The following is a 21,290-nucleotide window of genomic DNA, read 5'->3' as shown; positions in this document are numbered from 1 at the left end:
ATGAATAAGGAAAGGGCTTTGTCGCTTATATCTGCAATCTAAAAATAATTTTTGTTTTGTCAAATAGCGAGTGAGTGAGTGTGTGAGTGAGTGAGTGAGTGAGTGAGTGAGTGTGTGAGTGAGTGAGTGAGTGGGTGGGTGGGTGGAGGGGTGAGTGAGTGGGTGAGTGAGTGAGTGAGTCAGTCAGTCAGTCAGTCAGTCAGTCAGTCAGTCAGTATGGGTTTTCGAAGTATATCAACAATTTACCTTGCTGATATCCACCTTGAGGAATCCCCTGTGACCAATGCTAAGAGCATTACTAAGTATTGCGTATTTGAAGTCAATGCTCGTAACCTAACTTTTTGTATAGTATTTCTTAAGGGCTTTACTTTCAAACACCCAAAAAAGAAATAATCTAGTCTCGGGTTTCTAAGCTGGGTGTCTTGAAATATTGACAGCAAAATATTAGCTTAACGAATGCCCAGTGAATTACCACTGTTTCCCGATCCACCCTTGATTACTTCCAGAGCGGTAGAACGTAGCTAGGATAGTGCTTGCTGTCGACCACAACGAGCAAAGCGGACCTCTCAACAGGACATAACTTAATAAATCATATGCTTGTTTGTCATGTTAACTCGGATTGATCGTCACTGTGCATAAGCTCTGAGTGTCATGTAGTTCGGGTTACAATCAATGGGCAAAGTAGGTCAGTAACACGCATGTACATATACTGTCGCAGCAAACATCAACGGTGAACATTACCTTGTGGCCTTCAGCAAAGGTAGGCGTCATTAGCTGTAGGTGTACCGACACATGTTGGCGGAGGTTGTACAACGGTGCATTTGTAGTTGTTCAGGTTTAGGTTTATGATATGAAACAAATTGCATATTTCGTAAGGAGACATGTTGTGATATGAGTGAGTGAGTGAGTATGGTTTTACGCTGCTTTTAGCAATATTCCAGCAATATCACGGCGGGGGACACCAGAAATGGACTTCACACCTTGTATCCATGTCGGGAATCGAACCCGGGTCTTCGGCGTGACGAGCGAACGCTTTAACCCACTAGGCTACCCGACCGGCCCGCTGTGATATGAACACCAGGTGCCAATATCGTGTTGATGAGCGACGTGTATGTTCAACAATCATCTTTACCGTTTATTTCCAGGTTGCATCTGGTGTTGGTGCCGTCTGTGAGCAGTACTGATGAACATGCTTCATCAATGTGAAATGTAAATGACCCAAGGATGACATCTGGTAAGAGCAATTATTTTTGATTGAAGTTTAGATAAAATTTGAAATGATTGCCTCGAAACGTAACATAATAACTTGCTAATGTCATGTTTAATAATAGTTGTATAAAAACAATATCCGTGGTAAAAGACACCCTTTACTTATCGTCTACCATCGAAATGAATTATTTTCTAAATCAAATTGTTTTAATTCTTAATAGGGGCGGTGGGGTAACCTAGTGGTTAAAACGTTCGTTCGTCACGCCGAAGACCCAAGTTTGATCACCCACATGGGTATACTTTGTAAAGCCCATTTCTGCCCTGCCCTCCCCCCCCCCCCCCCTCCCCCCCCCCCCCCCCCCTCCCCATACGCTAAAAGCGGCGTAGAACCACACTCGCTCACTCACTCACTCTTAAAAGACACGTATGATACTAGTATGTAATCTTACTGATTGTTTGCAGTTTGTGGCCTTTGTGAAAAGTACTCTTCATCAACCAGCCTGAAGGAAAAGAATCGTTTGAGCATTGACATTCCCATCGAGTTGGTCAGCAAGCCTTGTCCCAAAAAAGATAAAAAAAACGAATTCAGAAGTAGAAGATGTGAGATTACGAGTGAGTTTTGCAAAAAGGTTTCAGCTCTTCGTAATTCTCGTGGTGGAGCATTGTTTGTCCACATTGGTGACATTGCGCCCACAGACAGGAACCTGCACTACTTCCATGAACTGTTTGATAAGCCTCTCAATGATCTCGTGGATGAAGGTTCCCTGTTTATTGATACATTTACATTTCTTTGGCTGAGTGATTTATTACAAAAAGGTGAAGCACAATTGCATGAGTTTCTCGTCATAGTGGTACGGGGATCGTCACAACTCTCTACGCCGGATTTCAAGACTAAAGTGACAACAGACCACGAAATAACCCAGCCCTCCCCTCTGACATTGTATCATCTATTGAAAGAGAACCGATTCATACAAGATGGCACCGCATGTTTACAAGGAATAGAGGCTCTGTCTGGTGAGGGACGTTCTGTTCAGTTTAAATACGTCAAGAGTGAATTCAAAAAAATTGATACTGAGAATATCAATGGTTTTGTAACTTACATGTGGGAAGGTCTACGGTTAAGGGAGTACATTACTTCATTGTCCAAGAATCCAAACGGTGGGTCCTACTTTGTTGGCACAGAAGAAACTGATAAGACCTACTCACACTACGTATCTAAAGACATTCAAAAGACAGGTATACAGATCCTGCCTGCCTGCAAGCCGCTTATCCAGAAGGAGCTCGATGATAAGATTACCACAATCAAACTGTGCCCCCAAAGCAACGACACACCGATAATTAAGTGTACGTTGCACACCTTGCAGGAACAACGTAGTGTGTACATCATTGAAGTGGCAGTGAGACCAGTCCGTGGATGTGCGTTTTATGACATACATGGTCCAGAAGCATATGAACTCACAAACATTGGCGTTGATAGAATACCATTTCCAAAGTGGCATGCCAAATTTATGCAGAGACTGTAAGCTTATTCAACACAGATTCAAAGGAGGTATTCCACATTCATGCTGAGAGACTCACTATCAGGATCATCTCGTTCACCTGAAACCAGTCAGTGCAAGATAATAACCAGCCTGGATTAACCCCCGAAACAAAGACACGGACGGTAAACATATACAGTAAACTACGGTTATAACGAACTAAAATTAGTGGTCCCTTTGAGTTCGATATACCCGTTGTTCGTTATATGCATATATACAGCATATAGACAGCAAATGGCTGAGACAAAAAAACAGTTCGTTATATCCGTCAGTTCGTTATAAGCGTGTTCGTAATAAACGTAGTTTACAGTACTTTAATTTATATCCTCATTTCTAGCGAGGGAGATACACGAGGTGACTGTTTTACCAAGCTCCTTTCCCTTCCCACCAAAGCTGAAACAGATTGGGTTTGCGTTTCAAGAACTTGAAGACCAACTTATTCAGAAAGGTAAGATAGGTTTGATACTCTTTTGAGTTTAATGTACGTATTTCATAGGGTTATATGCTGTCGCATCTCTACCAGGCAATACTACTTTTCTACTGACATACATGCTCACTCAAGTAGTAACCCGATTCTCATAGTTTTTAACGACATACCTTTTTCCTTCGGGTGAGTCATTACGTTACACACCCTTTGCAATTTTAAACACGGGTTTCCCAATTGTGTTTATGTACTGAACCGAGAAGTCTCTGCAAACAGCAATGTAATTTAAAACTGCTGGCAGTTTGAATGTATAGCACGTCATGCCGTAAAGTTAGAGTGGTCACATTGGATATGGTCACCTCGGATGTGGAGGGTAATTCCCAATAGTCAACTGTATGTACATACATCCGACCTGGATGTCCGAATGATTCATATTTCTGTATATGTAACCTGTATTTTATCATCTAGCGTGGGCATTGTTTGGTTGAACCTAGTTCCGGAAGCGGATTTGATTCAGGCCTTTATTTGTTTGTCATTATACATATCTCAGTCGAAGTTTACGAAGACTGCTACAGATTTGGTTCATTGGACTTTCCATTTATTTTCAACGCTGCGTTATATCATTATAGAGGTGAATGTATATGAGTGTATATAGTGAAGCGACATTCAACACGATCTATATCAAAGAAAAACAGCAAACCTTTATTGTACAGATAAGATAACGTTTTTCTATGTCCTCAAAGTCTTCGATAATATGAGGTTTGAGTTAGCGTGTTTGTATTTGGACATATGTGTGCATCGCTGTGTGTCTATGTGTGTGTGTGTGTGTGTGTGTATGTGTCTCATTTTCTGTCAGTGTATGAGCGTGTGTGTCTTGAGTGTCTCTGCTTGTATCCGTATGTGTGTGTCTGTGTATGTGCCTCTTTGTCTGTCAGTGTGTCCGAGTGTGTGTCTAAGTGTGTATCTGAGTGTGTCTGAATGTGTGTGTCTGTGTTTGTGTCTCTTTTTCCGTCAGTGTCTCTGAGTGTGTCTCTCTATGGGCCTGTGTCCATATCTCTGTTTGTTTGTCTGTGTCTGCGTGACAGGTCATGCAATTTTCTCCCACGCGTCATGAATGGGATTTGGGGGTGATACATGAGGTGTGCTGCCCTTCCTTGAACCACATTAAACTTTGTGACAGCAAGAGTTTGTATCTGTATGTGAGTGTCTGTGTATGTGCCTCTTTATCTGTCAGTGTCTCTGAGTGTATCTGAATGTGTGTGTCTGTGTATGTGCCTCTTTGTCTGTCAGTGTGTCTGAGTGTATCTGTATGTGAGTGTCTGTGTATGTGCCTCTTTGTCTGTCAGTGTCTCTGAGTGTATCTGAATGTGTGTGTCTGTGTATGTGCCTCTTTGTCTGTCAGTGTCTCTGAGTGTATCTGTATGTGAGTGTCTGTGTATGTGCCTCTTTGTCTGTCAGTGTGTCTGAGTGTATCTGAATGTGTGTGTCTGTGTATGTGCCTCTTTGTCTGTCGGTGTCTCTGAGTGTATCTGTATGTGAGTGTCTGTGTATGTGCCTCTTTGTCTGTCAGTGTGTCTGAGTGTATCTGAATGTGTGTGTCTGTGTATGTGTCTCTTTTTCTGTAAGTGTCTCTGTGTGTCTCTGTATGTGTGTGTCTGTGTATGTGTCTCTTTGTCTGTCAGTGTGTCTGAGTGTATCTGTATGTGAGTGTCTGTGTATGTGCCTCTTTGTCTGTCAGTGTCTCTGAGTGTATCTGAATGTGTGTGTCTGTGTATGTGCCTCTTTGTCTGTCAGTGTGTCTGAGTGTATCTGTATGTGTGTGTCTGTGTATGTGCCTCTTTGTCTGTCAGTGTCTCTGAGTGTATCTGAATGTGTGTGTCTGTGTATGTGCCTCTTTGTCTGTCAGTGTCTCTGAGTGTATCTGTATGTGAGTGTCTGTGTATGTGCCTCTTTGTCTGTCAGTGTGTCTGAGTGTATCTGAATGTGTGTGTGTGTGTATGTGTCTCATTTTCTGTCAGTGTATGAGCGTGTGTGTCTTGAGTGTCTCTGCTTGTATCCGTATGTGTGTGTCTGTGTATGTGCCTCTTTGTCTGTCAGTGTGTCCGAGTGTGTGTCTAAGTGTGTATCTGAGTGTGTCTGAATGTGTGTGTCTGTGTTTGTGTCTCTTTTTCCGTCTGTGTCTCTGAGTGTGTCTCTCTGTGGGCCTGTGTCCATATCTCTGTTTGTTTGTCTGTGTCTGCGTGACAGGTCATGCAATTTTCTCCCACGCGTCATGAATGGGATTTGGGGGTGATACATGAGGTGTGCTGCCCTTCCTTGAACCACATTAAACTTTGTGACAGCAAGAGTTTGTATCTGTATGTGAGTGTCTGTGTATGTGCCTCTTTGTCTGTCAGTGTCTCTGAGTGTATCTGAATGTGAGTGTCTGTGTATGTGCCTCTTTGTCTGTCAGTGTGTCTGAGTGTATCTGTATGTGTGTGTCTGTGTATGTGCCTCTTTGTCTGTCGGTGTCTCTGAGTGTATCTGTATGTGAGTGTCTGTGTATGTGCCTCTTTGTCTGTCAGTGTGTCTGAGTGTATCTGAATGTGTGTGTCTGTGTATGTGTCTCTTTTTCTGTAAGTGTCTCTGTGTGTCTCTGTATGTGTGTGTCTGTGTATGTGTGTGTCTAAGTGTCTCTGAGTGTATCTGTATGTGTGTGTCTGTGTATGTGTCTCTTTGTCTGTTACTGTCTCTGAGTGTGTCTGTATGTGTGTGTCTGTGTATGTGTCTTTTTTCTGTCAGTGTCTCTGAGTGTATCTGTATGTGAGTGTCAGTGTGTCTGTGTATGTGACTCTTTGTCTGTCTACTGTTGTTGTGTTCTTCGTCAATGCAGGGCCTCTTTAAATTCATTTTCAGTTAAAGTAAAATTGGGACGATGATCGGCTTTCTTCTTCCGCTCTTGGCCTACCTTCTGCTGGTGTGGATACAGAGACGGAGACGTGGTAAGCATCTTTGGTTTACGTGTTGTTGAACTACATATATTGACATTAAGATACAGCTTAAGAGAAGGTGCAATATCTTTCTTTACATCTGGAAGGAACATGAAGAAGACAAAACATAACTACAGTTATAACGAACACGCATACAACGAACTTGTTTTAGACCATTTGTTGTATAAATGCTGTATATATGCTTATAAGGAACTACGGTTATTACAAACTAAAATTGGTGGTCCCTTTGAGTTCGTTATAACCATGGTTTACTGTATTTTGAATGTATGTATGTATATTTGTTGTCAAGGAAGTTTACAATCCCACTGAGAACACCGAAATACAGACGAAAGTAATCTGTACCTCTCTATTATTGACAAGCATTATCGAAACAAGTTACGAACAGAACAATGTACAGTAAACTACGGTTATAACGAATTCAAAGGGGGTTATAAACGTACTTTACTGTAGTTGTTCGTCCAACTGTTCGTGTACAATATAGTTCCATTGTTCCCTCATTTCTAGCTAGGGAGATACACGAGGTGACTGTTTTACCAAGCTCCTTCCCCTTCCCACCAAAGCTGAAACAGATTGGGTTTGCGTTTCAAGAACTTGAAGACCAACTTATTCAGAAAGGTAAGATGGGTTTGATACTCTTTTGAGTTCAACACATTACGATCATTTCCCAGAAATATGTATAGTTTTGTTTTATTTGTATATTTCCTGTTTAACGCCTCAATCAGCAATATCCCAGCTATATGACGGCGGCCTGTAAATAATCGAGTCTGGACAGACAATCCAGCGATTGGCATCATGAGCATGGATCAGATGGGATTTAGGATGACATGCATCACATGACCAAGTCAGCGAGTCTGACCACCCGATCCCGTTAGTCGCCTGTCACAAGCATAGTCGCCTGTTACGGCATTCATGGGATCTTGGAGACCTATTCTATTACGGATCTTCACGGGACGGGTCGAAATGTGCATGTAGCCACAATCAATCAGTGATCAATATTTGCAAAATACAGCTGATACATGTCGAGCAAGTATAACCACTTCTTACTTTCACTAATGACACGCATAATGCATTAGCATCAATGGAACAGTTATCAATATTGCGTGTAACCATGGATTCAATCAGCCCTACCTTACTTTTGCTGTCTGAATTATCTATTGATTGCACAAATTTATTAAGGTCTTTGAAAGGCATTTAGAAGTGATACAGGAAGAGAATTAATGGATGTCAACTTCTATGTTATAAGGAACACAACGTTTCGAAGTATATGCTTACTCCTTCATCAGGTGAATGAATGCCATGAGGCCTTGTCTATTGCTAATCACCTATCAGCGCCTATCATGTGTTGGTTTCCCTTGTTTCTACCTTTTGTTATCTTTTTAATTTTGTTGTGATTACATGTACATATATATGCTCCCTGTTTCATGGCATTCATTCACTTGATGAAGGAGTAAGCATATACTCCGAAACGTTGTGTTCCTCATAATGAAGAAGTTGACATTCAATCCCCTTTCCCGGTTTATAAAGGGTTTTTTCTAATTTATGTCCGGATGAGTGAATCAGGTTGTGAGTGAAGTTGAGATTCGATAGTTTAGTGGCTGTTGTCTATATGTTGTATTAGGCAACAATTAACGCTCAACGTTTTGTGCAAATTGTGTGAGTGGCTGATGCTGGATTCACTGTTTTTTTACGCCAGTGCAATCTGCTTCGCCAGATGGCGGGACTAGTTGTACTCTGGCGTTGAAGTATTGAACGCGTGTCAGCGTGATATGAGAGGGAAAACCTACACGGTTATGGTGCTAGCAAACTTAGAAACATAATCAGGTCGCATCTGAGACTCGAACCCACAATCATATTCTTCTGGAAGGCGCAACTCTGAACAGTGAGTTGTGGCGTATTGGACAATATGGCCACCCGTGCCGTAGTTAATGGTTGGTTGGTTGGTTTGTTGTTTGGCACCGCATTCAGCAATATTCCAGCTATATGACGGCGGTCTATAAATAATCGAGTCTGGACCAGACAATCCAGTGATTAATATCATGAGCATCGATCCACGCAATTGGGATCAATGACATGCATCAACCAAGTCAGCGAGGCTGACCACCCGTTCCCGTTAGTCGCCTTTTACGACAAGCATAGTCACCTTTTACGGCAAGTATGGGTTGCTGAAGACCTATTCTACCCCGGATCTTCAAGGGTCCGTAGTAAATGGGTTTGGTTACAGTGATGTGGTTGGTGCTGATAAACCGGCGCCCTTACTCCTACTGCCATGCCTAGTTATGAATACAACTTGTCGTGTTTCAATTTCAGATTGCATCGTGGTTGTTCCACATGATGAAACAAGCACATCTTACATCAAACAACGTTTGTATAAAAGGATAGAAACTGTGTCCAAAGATGGAATTGTTTTGGTCAGCAAATTCTTGGCAGCTATGATGGACGTCGAAAGACCTTCCTGTCCACACCCAGATGGTATCTTGTGGGATGTGTTTATAGTCACCGTGGGAAGACCAGCCTTGATCCTATGTTTGGTTCATAAGCCAAGCACAGTTTCTTATGAGCAAATCAGCCTTTATGCCTTGCAGCTAACTCAAAATGTAACCCACAAAATTCGTTTATTCACAGACGAACACGTGAGTATCATTGATGGCGTCCTTGACATTAATACGCTCGAGAATGATCGACCATTCCAGAATGCCATTAAGGACATTATCAAAGATGGTTCCAGATTTTGCAATCCACATTCTCTGGTCATGGGTGAGAGAAAGTGTTTGCATGTACAACGAGCAGCGCTTGCATGTATGGCTGTGACGGAGTTAGACGTCGGACAGTTTCTTCAGGGAAAAATCACAGACCAACAAACGGAGAAAGAGCTTTGGGTTCTACCAAGAAGGCACTTCAATGAACTGAATCGTCACTTAAACAAAGAGGGATGTGTAAATACGGATCTTGATGACAATGACCGGAGGCTGCTTGTTGTTGAAATTGCCAGACGGTGGGAAAAGATTCACCCAACACTGCTCTGTGTTAATAGGGCTTGGCAGCAGACTGAAAGGTACTGTATGTATGATTTAGATTTACTTGCATGTATACTAGTACATATTTTATGTGTAGGAGAAACCATGTCTCCGAGGGATTACTAGAGATTGTAAACCCTCACATTCGGGAACGTCCCGATGAGGCCGTAGTCTCGAGGAGACATGGTTTGTCCAACTTATAAACCGACTCATCTCATAGACAACGTTTTTAATGAAATAACTGTAATAAAAACTCTCAAATGTATAACCTGTGACCTCAGCACGTGGGTTTCGCAACGGTGCGAAATCTGCACGTGCGTCTCGTAATGGCACGAAATCTGCACGTGCGTCTCGTAGGATGAGACTATAACACGTTTTGCTTTGACTGACGCTCATTCATTGTTCAGCCTCTTGCTGGCATACGGACCTTGAAAAGGACATTCTAAAAAGCAGTGGCGCTCACCAACACCTCTTTAGCCTTGTAATACACTCACTGGGCTACAGATATGAAGGTTGCGAGTTCGATCCTCGGGAATATAAAGAGAGCATTTGTCATTTGATTTTACATTTCATTACATGTTACAATCTGAACGGAAGTTATAATGATTGTAAGCCCTCCCGAGGTGTTACCACAATTTCAAAAACTCCATATCAAGTTACACAAACAGCCAGTAGGTTTATAAGAATAAATGACACATGCCCATTTGTATCTATGATATTTATTTTCAACAGCACCCAAACAGCTGTCTCACAAGTAATCGACAATGTAGACATACATGATGTACAACTGAAAGAAGGCATTCGACAGGTGATAGCTGAGGACATTTCTGAAAGGAATATTAGGCTTCTTGAGGCAAGGTTTAACACCCTCGAGAGATGCATGGTGATCAATCCATTACAAGGTAGGAGTACACAGTCGTATTATTAACATAATCCGGTATTAACCTAAATATGGAGTGTTGTGTCTACCAAATTCATTTTGTTTAAGTCACTGAGTGGAGTTGGTTGGTTGGTTTGTTGTTGAACGCCGCACTCAGCAATATTCCAGCTATATGACGGCAGTCTGTAAATAATCGAGTCTGGACCAGACAATCTAGTGATTAATATCATGAGCATCGATCCACGCAATTGGGATTGATGACATGTATCAACCAAGTCAGACAGCCTGACCACCCGATCCCGTTAGTCGCCTTTTACGACAAGCATAGTCACCTTTTACGGCAAGTATGGGTTGCTGAAGACCTATTCTACCCCGGAATGGGGGCACGGGTGGCCCAGTCGTCTAAGGCGCCGCGATTCGCTGTGCAGAGTTGCGTCCCTTGGGCACGCCAGAAACCTATGATTGGGGGTTCGAATCCCGGTTCGCCCCAATTATGTTTCTAGGTTTGTCAGCACCATACCCGTGCTCGTCGGTTTCTTCGAAGTGGTAAACGTCTGAGACCTGCATCACTTCGGGCTTTCCTCCCACATTAAGCTGACACGCCGTGATATAACTGGAATACTGTTAAAAGCGGCGTTAAACCCAACTCACTCACTCACTACCCCGGAATCTTCACGGGTCTCACCGAGTGGAGAGCCTCATAATAGGCTTCAAAGGATCCTATGTGGAGGACCAGGCCTTCAAAGTGACGAGCGAACACTTTAACAACTAGGCAACCACACTGCCCCAAATTTTGTTTGGACATTTGGCTGATCTGTTTACGAAATAACACATACGGGTGCGAAAATGTATTACAATGATATTGTCCGTTGGACAAAGCTGCTCTTGTAGATGCCTCTGTTATGCTATCATGGTGACAAAATACGCGCATCGTGTTTGTGGTGCCGAGTTGCATGATATCGTCTGTTATAACAAGCCAGAAACTATTATGTCTGTTTTATGTGTGTGTGTGGATAGCCGAGCAGTTACCGCGCTGGTTCGTCACGTGGAAGATGTGGGGTCAATTTCGCTTTCTTAGTAAGCCTAAGGTCTTGGTGTACCCTGCCCTTAAGTGACTGGCATATTGCTAGAACTTTGCTCGTTAGTGCTCTGCCCTTAACCAGTTTTTAATCCAAAAACAATCCTTTAAAACATATTATTGAGGAAACGGGAGCTCCAGTCATCAAAGACGCCGCAATATTAGCTGTTCATAAACTTTTTCTGTTTTCGAATCTTAGATTCTGTCATGCTCGTGGCTTTCACAAAAGTGGTAAACGTCTTAAACGCACACCACGTCGGGATTAATGTTGTTCCCATATCAAACTGACATCCTGCGATATAACTGAAATAGTGTTCAAAGAAGCTTTAGAACCAACTCGCTCACTTCCATGTAGCAGTCATAAACTGTAAAAAAACCATACATATACACAACCGATGGAAATGTGTAATAATCAAGACACGTCAACTGCTGTAAATGTTATATTCAGTGTGATACTCACATTTCAAATTCAATGTCATCATTACATTTTACAGTCAGTGTAATTTTTTTCATTTCAAATTCAGTGTAACTCTTGCATTTCATATTCACAGTAAATGTTACATTTCAAATTCAGTGTTACCCTTGCATTTAATAGTCAGAGTAATTCTTATTTTGCAGTTGACCCCGAACTCACTGTGTTCTGGTTGAAGTCCAGAGAATGGACCTCCGACCTATTGGACAGATTTAGCGTCAACTTCAAAAAGTATACTTCACTTTTGTCAAAAGAGGTAAGTTGACATTTCAGCATATTCACTTAAAACCGTCAAGCATCAAGTTTAAACTATTTAGATAAGCTGTTTTTGGACTGATAACCATATCTTTAGAATGTTTAGTCATACCAGATATTCGTGGAAGTTGATGAAAGTGGATCAAATAAAGTGCCCTTCCAGACAGTTCCTAAGTGATATGTGTCTGTTGCAAGTTATTTATTTTTCTGTTTAGATTGAGAAGGTGTTTCGCAGTGACAGCAAACTAGGACAAGTATACAAAGGATCCCGGATAGAGTATTTCAGGTGACACTTCTCTTTTGTGTACAACCTATTACATAACTGTATAGAGTGTTTGACGTCCATGTACAGTTTACGCACGGTTAAGCGAAGATATGTGAACAAAATGTATTCACTTGATAGGCACTCAAAGCAGCAGCTTTTAAGAAACCCTTCTAACATATGACAATTATTTAAGGTTATTAACTTGCTTTGCAGGCCACAAGTGATCATGACTTGCAATATGTGTTTCTTATGATTATGGAAAGGATTTTGTTGCTTTTATTTGTATATGAATAAGATATGACAAAGGTGAAGTTGACTACGGGCTTCCTCGTCTTGTTGATGCAGTCGCCTTACATGTACTTCGTTTCTTGATATCTGCGTGTAGCTATGAGGGATATCAATTTGAAAAATTAGAGCCTCCCTATCTACTTCTATATACATTGCACACCCTTTTGATATTTTAATACTCCTCTCACTAAGATATTTAATTATCCCCCGCCCAACGAAGTTGGCGGGGATATAGAAACGGGCTCAGTCCGTCCGTACGTCTGTCCGTCCGTCCGTCCGTCCGTCCGTCCGTCACGTTTCGTTTCCGGAGCATAACTCATAAACCGTTCAATATTTTTTCATCAAACTTTGCAGGTCTGTCAGGTACATGCTGAACTGGTGCCTTTTGCGATTGAGAAATTTTTGAAATTTATTTTTTTTACGTTTCCATGGCAACAAGATGGACTTAGGTTCCAAACTCATCTTTTTTTTACAATTTCCATGACAAGTTCCACCTCGGTTAACAAGGTTAGGGTTTGTTTAGATTTAATTATGTCATAAATTCTGCAACAGGGGCGGGGGATATAGCCACGTGGCAAAATCTTGTTTTTCATATTTCGTGTTTTTAAACAATATACTGGGGCATTGTATCAACGGTCGACGTACATGTAACTGAAACAGTACTAACCGACTATACCTATAAGCCAATTAAGAGATGAATCTGCAAGGAAAACTATGGCCGTTAAAAGACTCAAATACACCATTTCACTGTCATACGGCCTCATTATTGTCTTTTGCAGCAAAGGAAGTGTTCGTGCGCATGTGAGAATATTTTTCTCTGACGGAAATTGCAAGTCTTTAAAGAGAAGTGAAGAAATCGAGAAAGCATTCACTGAAGCCTTTCAAATTGCAAGCAGTTCAGGTGGACAAGCACCTCAAAAGCCATTGCAAATAGACGTCCTGCCAAAGGAGCCCACGTTGAATATAGTGAACATGAAGACTAGGACTACTAAAGGTACAATTGATACATAATGTTAAGGCATAGCCCCATACGTTTATAATGCCACATGTGTGGATCAATACTGCATTTATGTTTTCAGAAGTGGAATTTTTCCCAATGGTCACCTACTAGTTGCTAAATAACACGTGAAAAAGTTTATTTACCATCACAATCAGATAAATATGTCAAGCAAAGACACCTGCGCGTTCGGTTCCGAATTTCATAAAGCACGGTAAAATCTACAGGTAGCCTAGCTCTACATTGAAACCACAGTATGTTTGTCTCCATTCTACCATGACTAAATAAAACACAAACTCTTTGGTGTTAGCAAATATTTTGAGTGAAGCGGCATGGGTTGAGTCCAGTGTTTTGAGTGGGTTGTCGATGTAAATTACGGATTCACCGACAACAGCCTTTATACAAAATATGGCGCTGTATGTGCTGAAGCAGTTTGTTTATACCATAATACGTCCATTGTGGCAAGCATTGACAGCAGATAAGCTTGGCAACTTGGAAAGCTATCAGGAGGTGGGCACCCCTAAAGAAAACTAAGCAAGTTTGCAAAGCTTTCGTTCTACACCGAACGTCACCAATATGACGTCATTTCGCTCATTGTGACACAGTCGTTTATAGAAAAGCGCCAAATTCAAGCTTTCTGTTGTTGCCAAAATTTAAAATACATTCTCTTTTTTGATTGTTATCGTATCTTCTGCGCGAAATGTATTGCCACACATCCTTAGAATTTTGTAGTAACCGTAACTCTGCATTATTGTAGGTATAATTATTTGAATAGCCAACCGACAATAACTGAAAAAAAGTACTATTCTATGAATAAATGCTTCTGCGGTGTTTCAATCAGAGGGGGTTTATTGTGATTTAACAATCTCTAATCAGAATCGAGTAATTTCCAAATTCATGGTAGAATGTATATTAATTGCTTGCTTCCTTAGCTTTCTATTATCCAAGCATATCAATCATTGCTTATCATGTCCACCACAAATCTATAAATTTGCCAATTACATCAAAAATAAAATCAGACAATTTATACGTATAAACTGTATGTGTCTTAGAAATATTGTAAACATCTTCGCTATCATTTTCTGTAACAACTGTAACTTTCCCTCAACAAATAGACGGCATGCCCTGATATACATTAATCATTGCTCAAAGCAGTACATGCCTCTCTAAACCAAGCGACTCACCTATCACCTCCTGCATCAGGATACAAGAGACTTAGTGTACCTCGCTTTTGTATTGAACTATTGTTTGGTTGAATATGTTCACCCCTCACAGTCACTGTAAGGGAGTCAGCATTCCCGAAATATGACGGATCTAGTTTACATTATCATCTCTGCCTCAAGCATACATAGGTTATCACTCTAACTGTATGTAATCTATGTTCCAGATGACCATGGCCAGATTATCCAAGCCTTTCATGATGAACGAATAAGAGACTGTTCAAAGCTCTTGATGAATACCAGGATGCAGTTATTGAAGGAGATTATTCGTAAGAATATAAAATGCTTGAGCGCCCATGACAAATATCATGGTGGAAATTTGTTATACTGGTGCGCTTTATCAAACAATAAAGATAGTGTCAAGTACCTTCTCAATAACACGAACATAAAAGAAGACATTCTACACGAGAGTCTGGCTTTCTGTGTTTGCACAGACAAAAGTGACGCTGCTTGTCTCATCCTGTTACAGTTTAAAGAGTCTGCAATGGATCAGACTGATCTGGATTATTGTGTTGGCAGAACAGTTCTCATGCAAGCAGCTGACAATGGCCTTCACAAAGTAGTAGATGCGCTACTGTCATCCGGGGCCAATCCAAACAAACGAGGGGTATTTTCACAGACTGCGCTACATCTGGCATGCACTCGAGGCTATGAAAAAGTAGTAAGGGTCTTACTGAATCCTGAATACAATGTCGACATCAACATTAAGGAAGACTTCAACTTGACACCAATGATGGTCGCAGCAGACGGCGGTCATCAGGGCGTCTTCTATTTACTTATGGAGCTCCAGAAGCCAGATAAAAGCCACGTTGACAAGTATAGAAGGAACCTTCTACACCTTGCTTGTAAGGGAGGTAATCTGGCAATTGTCAAGAATCTGATCGACACGCATCAGTTTAATGTCAATTCCGAGAGTGACCAAGGCACCCCTTTGATGATCGCAGTGAGACACAATAACACTGATTTATTCCAATTTCTTGTCGACAGAAAAGCTGATGCAACTGACAAAAACAAAGATGGTGATTCCATTCTGCATATTGCATGTCGTTTTGGGAGTTATAAACTCATTGAAAGAATCTTAAACCTGGCGTCCACAGGACTGGAGGACAAAGGTCAGCATGGGTGGACACCATTGATGGTAGCCGCAGCATCTGGAGAGTACAAAGTGTTTCAGGTTCTCATAGATCTTGGAGCCAACGTTGATGAGCAGGTCGATGCTGCAGAGAACTCTCTGCTCCATCTTGCTTGTCAAGGAGGAAGTGAAGACATTGTACGTTCTTTATTACCCCGGTATGGCGTCCACATAAAGGGAGAGGATGCTCGAACTCCATTGGAAACAGCTGAACTGTACAGCCAATCTGCCCTAATGAAACTCCTCAAGCAGTATGACATCAATATGTAATATTGCCAAAGACCACCACTACTACACAGATAGAACAAGATGCTGCAAGATATCAGGACATTATATAAGGCAACTGTTGCCTTGAAGAGTTGATAGATGTTGATGCCACCACTGATATTATTCTCTACATAAGAGCATTGTCATGTCTTAAGACGAAGGGATGTGGAAAGGATTTACATTTGGTTTTATGAGTAAAGTTGTATGGTGAACACGTGGAGGGCATTCCCAAACTTGACGCATCAGTGAGAAATGTGAAGTCCGATGTTATTTCCGAAATTTACCTGTTCAGATGAACACTTGACTTGCCTTTGCATGTGTTTGCGCTGGATACCACGGGTTGAGCCGGATACCTAGTATCATTGATATTTGATAATGATTCATAAACACATGCTCGTGATATAGTCGGAATCGTACAATGGACTCAGCTTTTTGCAGAAATGTGTTATGATTATAGCTTTGTTGGAAATGCTTGAGTTGAGGTATAACCTGGTATAATATTATATACAGCAATAGTTCATCGCACATCGTCAATTGGCAAGATGGACTGTAACTTTGTTATTATTTTGTATAATCATTCTTTCAACTTTATATGTAGAATAGCATTATAGGTTCTCGATACACTAAAAAAGGAACATATGCACCTTTGTATTGGTTACTCATGTGTTAATTGCTGCGAGTGAGGCCATTTCGCCAACTTATTTTTGTATATTGGTAGTGTTGCACTCAGTGATTTGATTTGAACTTCGATTCTGGATATTGAATGGTTTGCTCCTCGTTAGTTTGGGTGGTACGGTAGGGGTAAAAGTGTTTGCTCGTCACGTCGAAGGTCCGGGTTCGATTCTGATGGTACATTGTGTCTAGCCAATTCCTGATGTCCCCTGCCAATGACATTGCTGGAATATTGCTTAAAGCGGCGTGAAAACTCACCATGTTCACGTGGGAGTGATCACTTTAATAACTTGAAACGAGACGCAGGTGAAAGGAATATATTGTTTTGTTCAATTGGTATGACCATTAACCCTTTTGGATATAAGCCTCATGTTGTCTGCCACAAATATGTACTTGCATATAGAAAACGTAGGGGTACACAGATATGCACTACATAAGCAAAACATATTAATGAATAGCAACCGCCACTTCTGCTGGTTCGTGTGTGGTACCCTGAATGATCCTCAAAGTCGTCGTTGATCAAGGAGTGTTTAGATGTTATCTGATAACTTTAAAAGCTGACTAACGACAGCGGCTTGTGCCTTCCTTGTGTGTGAGTCACGATATTTATCAGTATACACGTAGAGCATGACATAGCGATATCCTGTCGTTACTCGTCCTATTTATGATAGAGCGGACGAGCCAGTTGTCGCACTTTTGACAGCGTTTCAGCTATATCATGGAAAGCCTGAAGTAATGCAGGTCTAAGACTTTTACCACTTTGGTGAAACCCACGAGCGCAGGAATGGTGCTGACACACCTAGAATCAATCAGAGCGAATCTGGATGCTAATCCACGACCATAGGTTTCTTGAACGTCTAAGGGGTGAACTCAAACACGCCAAACTCTACACATTCCGGCGCTTTAAATGACCCGCTTCTGACAATATGGTTTTGCGCCGCTTTAAGCAACAGTCGAGCAATATCACAGCAAGGGACACCAGAAATGTCACAGAAACTTGAAACCAAACTGATTCAGATTACATGGCTATAAGTGTATGATATTTACCCCTTATGAATGTCAAAAAGGGTAGGTGATTATGGTATTTGCCTTAAGCAACGTTCCAGCAATATCACAGCAAGGGACACCAGAAATGAGCTTCACACATTGCCCCCATTGTACCAATGTACGTCGTGACGAGCGAATGTTTCAACCACTAGCAACCCCACCGTCCCACGCTGCGAACAGTTTAACGCTCTGTATTATTGATTCTGTGTGTGTTGAATAAGGTATTTGAAAGAGCGGTATGTACTATTGTACGTGCATATGTTTACTATGTATCATAACTGTATACGAGTACTTCAGTCAGTTTGCCAACTGGTTTAATTGAATGACGGTTTGTTTGGGAGGCCTACTCCTTAAAATCAGTCGGCCTGTATACATGAACTTTAGCTTTAACACGTAGTGTCACATGTAACTACATGCAGATTATTTCTTGATCACTCAATTATTCTGTGTTTTGTGTGTGGGTTTTTTTTTCTAAATTTTATATTTGAATGTATTTTTCGTATTTAGGCCGCTCTTTTAATTTAAGTGACTTTCTTTACGTCAGTAGGTGGGAAAAAAGCACTTCAGTTCTTTTTTTCCATGTTTAATTTATTTCAATTTCAATTGGTCCTTGTTTAGAAAACAATTTGTTTAGAAAACAATTTGTTTTATCAGCTTATCGGCGGGATACAAAAATTGTTCATTTTTTGTTGCTTTTTATAAACCTTAATTACAGTTTCACTTTTAAAATATTACACAAATATCATAACAGATTTGTTTGTCATCCATTATATTAGTGTGCACATGTAAAGGATTATACAATATATGATATCACTACAAAGACTCACTCTACTGGTTCCATGCCGGTTTTGGCAAATTCCAACAATATTGCGGCGCGGTACACACTCACTGCTGTTTAAAGAATGAGTGAATGTGGTTTTACGCCGCTTTCAGCAATATCATGGTGGGCAAATGGAATAGAAAAGGACTTCACACATTGTACCCATGTGGGAGGAATCGACGCAGGCCCCACCGCCCGTTGTGTTTGATCTCATTATTCTCGATGTTCTCACGAATTACCCCGTTGCTGTTGAATATCAAATCAATTAATGACTATTAAAATCATTTGAAGTGTCATCTGTTTTTGTCTCTATTCGTATATCCACTCAGTAAAATGGAGTCGTTATAAGCGTTTGTGTATGTAACTATATCTGCCCCACTCTGAGTGGAGCCATGAAGATCCGGGTTAGAATAGGTCTTCAGCAACCCATTCGTGCCGAAACAGGCGACTCTGCTTGTCGTAAGAGGCGACTAACGGGATCGGGTGGCCATGCTCGCTGACTTGGTCGATACTTATCGTATCCCAATTGCGTTGATCGATGCTCATGATGTCAATCACTGGGTTGTCTGGTTCCAGACTCGATTATTTACCGACCGCCCTCATATAGCTAGGATGTTGTTGAGTGTGGCCTTAAACAACAAACACACGAAGTCTGAGTGTGACTACCTCTTGTGTTTCCCTTTTGTTATATGGCTGTGTATCGAACCTTACCGTCACGCTATCACGTACCAGGCATATGCGTTCCGTGTTTCATATACATATCACGTTAAGGTGTAACCTTGTCGCCAACACATGATCATTATATAGAGGGGATTCGTTCAACGGACTCGACTATAAGCAGAGATTTGTCATGATTGTGGAAAGGGATTTGTGGCTAATATAGGCATAGTCTGACCCGTGAAGCGGAACGTTACACATTTAGTATTTGTAGTGTCGTTATAAAGTATAGTGATCGTGGTCATTCAAGAAGACCTATCACGGAAATTGATTCATGACATCCCGCTGTGAGAGAACCAAACATCTTTTCCTCAATGTGAGAGTACCAGACATCTTTTCCTCAATGTGAGAGTTCCAAACATCTTTTCCTCAATGTGAGAGTACCAAACATCTTTTCCTCTTTTCCGGATTGACTGGCCACAATGCATAATTCATTGTAACCTTATTGTTTCGAGAGTTTGGGTCGGACCAAACGGCCAATAGATATTTAAAATTCTTCTGATCCTTTCATTCGGAAGTTTTCTGGTCAAGATCACATGGATTCATGAACCTGGTTCAGTTTATCAATGGTAAGTCCTAATAACAATATAGCATCCTTGATATCCTAACGCTCGTAACCGTCCAGAATGTATTGGAAATGTGTTAATTATTCCTCAATTAGTCCCCCCCCCCCCTATTCAACTAAACAGGGAAAACACGAGACTGCAGTAAAATGTAAATAAATACGATAATTACAACTTGCGATAATTCATTTTACAGGCCCCGATCCAAAGATATAGCATCGTCTCCTCTGTGAAAATCTTTAAGTACGAATAGTGAAACGTGCAGGAATTCTTTTATCAGTTTCTGGTAAGGAAAGAATGTAAATAAACTATGAAACTATATTTAGCTTCAATATGATTAAAGGGAAATATGTGATCAGTCACAGTTCAAAATGGTTACAAAGGTACTGTCAGTACTATTTTTACCATATACAATCAATTGTGTATGCGCCCTTTACTATTTGTGAGGTTTATTATTATGCATGCACTGTCAGAGTTGAGATGATCTCTAATGCCTCCCAAAGCCTAACATAACATCTATTTGGCCCTTTAAATGTCACACTATATTACAATATATTTTTATATATAGTCTTTAAAAGGTAGGGATCATGAAGTATAAATATTAATACCAACTATTAGAACAAAGATAAGTGTTGACGACAAACATCCTATACAAGAACTTTCGTCTTGAACACCAAAACACATCCATACGTTTGCATGTGCCTCACACGGCAGCGCCATACACGTGCATGGGTGTCATTCATAATGTTAACACTTTCATCATGAATCTCTGTGGACAATTATTTCTGTAAATCTTATTGATTCTGCATATTACACAGTTGTGATTTACTTGATTTAAGTCATTGTTTATGCATGAACAAGCGATATGGCGTCTACAACGAAGCGTCTACATTCGATTTGCATCCTGGAAACTGGCAGAAGACAGCGTGCAGTACGTTCAATGTTTCGGTCTGTGATTCATAGACTATAGAAAAGGGACCAACAGACCAACAATACTAACGATCGACCATTTCAGGGAGTCCCGGATAAACGACAAGACTACAGGATCTATTGATCCTAAACCAGGCTCCACGAAATCGAGCTCAAACGGCGAATCAAACTGATGCACACTTTCAAAAGGCAACAGGAATACGAGTTATTGGACAGATTAGAAACCATCTTCATCCATCTCATATCCATGGTCGACGGACAATTGTTGTACCGCTCATTATTAATCGTCACATTGCCAACATACGTCACCGGTGTACGCCACGTCGAAACTGAGGTAATTGTCGCTGGTAAAGTGCCCGAGTCCCGATTCACTTTGTACTTCCTAGATATGTGTGGTCGTGTCTGGCCACGTCGAAATGAACATCAAGCCAATTTTAACCACATGGCAGATTCGGCGGTGGATCAGTTATGGTGTGGCATGGAATAACTATGACTTGGCGAACCCCACTCCA

At 41.1% G+C, this 21,290-nt stretch overlaps 1 protein-coding gene across 1 annotated transcript; it reads left to right on the top strand.

Moving 5' to 3' along the window:
- The first annotated feature begins 791 nt into the window (after positions 1 to 791).
- Positions 792 to 18,606, top strand: LOC139466780 (uncharacterized). The gene is made up of 12 exons (XM_071248457.1): positions 792 to 903; positions 1,146 to 1,234; positions 1,672 to 2,872; positions 3,085 to 3,195; positions 6,067 to 6,152; positions 6,666 to 6,776; positions 8,469 to 9,213; positions 9,908 to 10,077; positions 11,752 to 11,861; positions 12,076 to 12,146; positions 13,193 to 13,407; positions 14,798 to 18,606. Exons 5-12 carry the CDS (start codon positions 6,086 to 6,088, stop codon positions 16,030 to 16,032), a joined length of 2,724 nt encoding a protein of 907 aa, XP_071104558.1. The 5' UTR covers positions 792 to 903; positions 1,146 to 1,234; positions 1,672 to 2,872; positions 3,085 to 3,195; positions 6,067 to 6,085; the 3' UTR covers positions 16,033 to 18,606.
- The last annotated feature ends 2,684 nt before the right edge of the window (positions 18,607 to 21,290 follow it).

This window comes from Haliotis cracherodii, unplaced genomic scaffold (genome assembly GCF_022045235.1).
Source record: "Haliotis cracherodii isolate W230 unplaced genomic scaffold, xgHalCrac1.p SCAF_19, whole genome shotgun sequence".
In the NCBI taxonomy this organism is placed as follows: domain Eukaryota; kingdom Metazoa; phylum Mollusca; class Gastropoda; order Lepetellida; family Haliotidae; genus Haliotis; species Haliotis cracherodii.
This window is presented reverse-complemented; position numbering and strand designations above follow the sequence as displayed.

What these genes read in the sequence shown, in the direction of transcription:
- LOC139466780 (XM_071248457.1), top strand. Translation starts at nt 6,086, where the DNA reads ATGATCGGCTTTCTTCTTCCGCTCTTGGCCTACCTTCTGCTGGTGTGG. An exon ending in GATACAGAGACGGAGACGTG is followed by an intron (nt 6,153 to 6,665) that starts GTAAGCATCTTT and finishes CCTCATTTCTAG; the next exon opens with CTAGGGAGATACACGAGGTG. An exon ending in AGACCAACTTATTCAGAAAG is followed by an intron (nt 6,777 to 8,468) that starts GTAAGATGGGTT and finishes TTTCAATTTCAG; the next exon opens with ATTGCATCGTGGTTGTTCCA.